The 5,137-nt window shown below is 45.9% G+C and overlaps 1 protein-coding gene and 1 pseudogene across 3 annotated transcripts in view; one reads left to right on the top strand and one right to left on the bottom strand.

Annotated features, from left to right (window-relative positions):
* Nucleotides 1-57: 57 nt before the first annotated feature.
* Gnptg (N-acetylglucosamine-1-phosphate transferase subunit gamma) overlaps nucleotides 58-5,137 on the top strand; it is a 9,018-nt gene continuing 3,938 nt past the window's right edge. The window contains exons 1-3 of one of the 3 annotated variants that reach the window (XM_010620520.3): nucleotides 58-223; nucleotides 326-383; nucleotides 459-526. In XM_010620520.3, the coding sequence (XP_010618822.1) occupies nucleotides 172-223; nucleotides 326-383; nucleotides 459-526 (178 nt within the window). In that variant the 5' untranslated portion in view covers nucleotides 58-171. The remainder of the gene's footprint in view (nucleotides 224-325; nucleotides 384-458; nucleotides 527-5,137) is intronic. The other 2 variants (XM_010620518.3, XM_010620519.3) reach the window with 2 other exon arrangements.
* On the bottom strand, nucleotides 4,138-4,234 carry LOC117284152 (annotated as a pseudogene).

The following is a 5,137-nucleotide window of genomic DNA, read 5'->3' as shown; positions in this document are numbered from 1 at the left end:
CGCCCCTGGCCCACGCGCTACCCGCCAGCGGCCCATCCTGGGAAGCACGGACCTCCGCCTGGCCGCCGGGTACTGGGGCGCCACTTCCGGTTCGCGTCGCTCAGGTGACGCACTTCCTGCTCCCGTCCTCACGTGACCAGGCTGCTACTCACGTGACCGCCTGGCGGTGAGATGGCTGCGCTGCTGGCTGTGTTCCTGCTACAGCTCGGGTTGGCCGTGCGTGGTTAGTGTCGCCAATACCGCCCCCTGGTCCAATTCCTGCACCCTCTATCCTCCCGTCCCCCGAGCTTCCCCGCTCGCTTCCTCACCGCCTCCCTACCTGTAGGGCCCGCGCCGACAGGTGCCGCTAAGATGAAGGTCGTGGAGGAGCCCAACGCATTCGGGTGAGCGCCTCAAGGGTTGGGCGTTTCGGTCCAGGGGGCCTCCAATGCAGTCCCCTGACTTGTCATGTTCCGTAGGCTGAACAACCCGTTCCTGCCCCAGACTAGCCGCCTGCAGCCCAAAAGAGATCCTTCGCCCTTGACAGGTGAGTCTGGAGCCCATCCGCCAGTGAGCGGGCAGCTGGCTTGGATGCCAAGACCCGGTCTCCATCTTCAGCGGGTCGGGGAGAGCCCTCGGGTTGGGAGGGAAGGGTGGCCTTTGATGAGAGACCCTGAGTTACTACCTGGAGGCTCGTGTGTTCGTTAACCTGTGAATGTCTAAGTGTGGGAGACTGTATCAGAAGGTTCTCGTACCCAGCTAGGTTGGCCCCAGACCTAGTCCTTCATTCAGTCTTCTACAGTTAGGCGCCGTTAAGAATTTGGTGTTTAGAGCCGGGGATTTAGCTTAATGGTTCTGTCGCCTGCCTCACAAGTGTAAAGACCCGAGTTCGACCCCGGTACCAAAAAAAAAAAAAAAAAAAAACTTGGCGTTTATTTCCAGAGGGGTTTCTGTGCTTGCTTAAGTGTGTAAGTAGAAAACGTTTTTTTTGTTTGGTTGTTTTTTTGAGACAGGGTTTCACTATGTAATTCAGGCTGGCCTAGAGCTATGTAACCCAGGATGGCCTCAGCCTCCTAAGTACTGGGATTATAGGCGTGTGCCATTATGCCCGATGCTACCCCCCCGCCCCGCCCCCCAAATTAGTAAATAGTACTATTTCGGTGACTACCTAATCTGTCTTTGTCATTACTGTCATTTACCACTCACTGTGTGCCTAGGAGCTCTTCATGGTCCTATGTATAGGTCATCATTCTTTTTGCTTAGTATTTTGCAGGATGACTTTATATTCCTTTTTAGTTAGTATTTAGGTGGCTTACATTTTGGGGTTATTAGAAATAGTGCCATGAAGAACATCCTTGTAGATGACTGTCTGCCTCGTGCAAGCGGCTATCACAGAATCCCAGAGGTGGAAGCCTGAGACATAGAACGTGCACTTTATTTGTTGGGTTTTTGTTTTTTTCTAGTACGGAGGATCTAACTCAGGACCTTGCACTTGCAAGGCAGTCACAGCACCACTGAGCTAAATCCCCCGCCCTGGTTTTTGTTTTTTTGGTACTGGGAATCGAACTCAGGACCTTGTGCTTGCAAGGCAAGCGTGGTGCTGCCGATCTAAATCCCCAGCCCCTGGTTTGATTTTTTGAAACTGAGTCTTGCTATGCAGTCTTCCTGCATCAGCTTCCCTAGTGCTGAGATTTCAGGAATGTGCCTACATGCCTGGCTGAGTGCATGCATTTTAAATATTAAGTGTAAGACACAAAAAAACCAAGAATTTTCTTACTGAATACCTCTATGTGTTAGCTCTATGGTGGACTTTTGTGGATTTGTGTTGTTTTGGTTTTTTGCACCAAAGATCAAACTCAGGAGCTTGCGCTTGAGAGGCAGGTGTGGTGCCACTGAGCTAAATCCCTGTTTCAGCTCTATGCTGGATTTGCAGAAGGAAAACATCCTGGGACAGAGGTCACAGGCAGTGCTGCATCTTTTGTTTCCTGTCACAGAGGAGGGATTTTTATGTTTTGTATACTGCCTGTTTCTCCAACACTACGGCATTTTATTCTCCCAAGTTGTGAGTGTCTTTAGCAGCACGTATGAGTCTTGTTACCAGAGGAACCAGCTGCGTTGTTCTGCTCTGCCCTTCATTCATGGGCAAGCAGCTTCCGGGGCCTTCATCACCTTTGTTCCTTTAGGTATTTGTCCTTTCATGTGTAGTGTATTTTGCTCAGCATATTGTCTTCAAAGTCTGTTCACACTGTTGCAGGTATCAGAGTATCACTTTTTTTTTAATGGTACTGGGGATCGAACTCAGGACCTTATGCTTGTGAGGCGGGTGCCCTGCCACGGAGCTAAAGCCCCGGCCCAATTGAGCATCACTCTTTTTATGGCTGAGTAACATCCCACTAAGTGGCCAGAGCACATGGTATTTCCATTTGTCTGCTGTTTCCACCTCGAGTCTGTTGTGACTAATACAGCTGTGAACGTGATGTTCCACTATCTGTTCCACTCCCTGCTTCCAACATGTTAACTGAATATCTTAGTTATACTTTCCTCGTGGCTATGAGTCAATCCCCAATATCCATGACTTGAAAGAGGTTTATTTTGGCTCACAGTTACAGTTCAAGGTCACCTGGCACCAAAGTAGAGTGGTATGGCAGAGCATTAACAGAGAAAGCGCTACTCACATCAGTGTCCAAGGAGCAGCCAGGAAGAAGATACAAACCTTCCTGCTCACACCCCCACAGTGACCTCTTCTGGCCAGGCCTCACCTAACAGCAAGACAACTACAGTGCCCCTATATTTCAGTCACATTTCAAAGATCTTGTCCATAATCACATGAGGCTTTAGGGGGACATCTAGATATAAACTACAACACTGAGAAACTGCCATACTGCGATTGTACCATTTTAGGTACCTGCCAGCAGCACATCAGGGTTGTCTTTTGATGCACAAGTACTTTCATTTTGGAGTCGGGAATTTAGCCTGCCTTGCAAGCTCAAGGTCCCAAGTTCAATCCCTGGTACCAAAGAAAAAAAATTTCATTTTGGTGGCCTGTAATCTCAGCAATTGGGAGGCTGAAGCAAGAGGGTCATCAGGAGTTCAAAGCCAGCCTGAACCATATAGCAAGACATTGTCGTCCCCCCCCCAAAAAAGAAGAGGGTCGTGTTCTGTTTCCCTGGGCACCAGTGATCTTCCTGCCTTAGCCTCCCAAGTAGCTGAGATAAAGGGAGCCACAATTTTGCCCAGCTAGTCTGCTGGTGTATGGTTGAGGACTTTAGTCAGTTATCAGGATGTTGGGCTGCAGTTTCTCTGTGGTGTCTTTCTGGCTTGGTATCAGTAATGTTGGCCACATAGAATGAGTGTTCTTCTCAATTGTCTGAAAGATTGAGGATTGTTAGTTCTTTATAAAATGTTTGGTAGAAATTGCTGGTGAGCTAGCTGCTCAGTCCCATCTGGAGATTTGGGTTATGCTTACTCTACTCTCTCTCGTTCATTTTAGATGCTCGCTCTGCATGATTCAGCCTGTGAAGCTTTGTTTTCTGATACATCATCACTTTCATTTAGGTCATCAGTTTGTTGGTGTATAATTTGTTCTTACTGTTTTCTTATCCTTTACTATTTCTATAAAAATGGGAGCGATATTCACCCTTTCATTTCTGGTTTAAGTGATTTGAGTTGTCCTTTTTGTCCAGTGAGTCCATTTTATCTTTTCTAAAAACCAACTTTTGATTTTACTTCTTTTTCTCTATTTTACTTATCTCTGCTTTACCATTATTTTCTGCCTTCTCCTTCCTGTGGATTTAATCATTTTTCTAGTTAACACAAAGGACACCTCAATGACAGATTTGTTTGTATTTATAGTTGTACATCACCCTCTTACCTGGCCTGTGCTGTGTTCTGTAAGTCTTGAGATGTGTTTTCATTTTGGTCTCACGTCATCTTCTAATTCTCACTCATTGTGTTTTTTTTTTTTTTTTTTGGTACCGGGGATTGAACTCTGGTCTTTGCGCTTGCAAGGCAGGCCACCGAACCGCTGAGCTAAATCTCCGGCCCGTGATTTCTTTTTTGACCCTCTGCTTAAAAATGTGATAATTTCTTTTTTTCTTTTTTTGGTACTGGGGATCAAACTCAGATCCTTGCACTTAGAAGGCAGGCACTGGAACCACCGAGCTAAATCCCTGGCCAAGAATGTGATCATTTCAATTAGCAATAATCATGCCACAGATGAACCTCATTGGCTACGATACTGCCACTGTGCAAAGCTAAAATGTGGAAATTTCTACATATTGATTTCTAGTTGCGCTACTTCGTAATGAGAAAAAAATGTTCTGCATGATTTCAGTCTTTTTCACAGGGATCCTCCTGCCTCAGCCTGAGTGCTGGGATCAAGCATGCGCCACCACACCTGGCTTTGTTTTTATGATTTCAGTCTTTTAAAGTTCATTAACTAGTTTTGTGAGGTAACATGGTTTGTCCTTGAAAAATGTGTATTCTGCTGTTGGAGTGCTTGCATATGGCTGTTGGGTCCAGTTGGTTTATAGTGCTACTCACCATCCTTATTTTCCTCCTGAAATTCCCTTGTGGTGGTTCTGTATTATTAAAGGTAGGATACTGCTGTCTCCAAGTGTTACAGTAGAACTGTTTTCTCTTTTAATCCATCAATATTTGCTTCCTATATTCTGGAGCTCTTCTGTACATACAATTGTACCTCGGTGAACTGACCCTTTTATTAATATAGTGTTTTTTTCTCTCCCTTTTTTTCTATTTGTTGTTTTGAGACAGGGTCTTGCTGTGTGTAGTTCTGGCTGGCCTCAAACTTGAGACAATCCTCCTGCCTCAGCCACCCCAGTGCGAGGATTATAGGTGTGCACCACTATGCCTGGCTAACAGTGTTCTTTCTTGACTCTTCTAACAATTTATTGCATTGTATTTTGTCTGAGGTTAGTACAGCCCCATTTCTGCTGTGCTGTGACTGCACGGGCAGCATCCAGTTGATTCTTTTCTTATTTTTAAAACTGTTTTTGCTAGTCTGAGCCTTCTGAATGCAAAGTTTAATTCACTTAAGAGCTTAGAGAAAGCAGGCCGGGGATTTAGCACAGTGGTGCCTCACCTGCCTGGTCAAGCACAAGGGTCTGAATTCGATCTCTGGTACCAAAAAAAAAAAAAA

Source organism: Fukomys damarensis, unplaced genomic scaffold, assembly GCF_012274545.1.
Source record: "Fukomys damarensis isolate Sample0158 unplaced genomic scaffold, DMR_v1.0_HiC HiC_scaffold_34, whole genome shotgun sequence".
Classification (NCBI taxonomy): Eukaryota; Metazoa; Chordata; class Mammalia; order Rodentia; family Bathyergidae; genus Fukomys; species Fukomys damarensis.
Note: the sequence above shows the minus strand (reverse complement) of the source record. Positions and strands in the feature narration are given on the sequence as shown.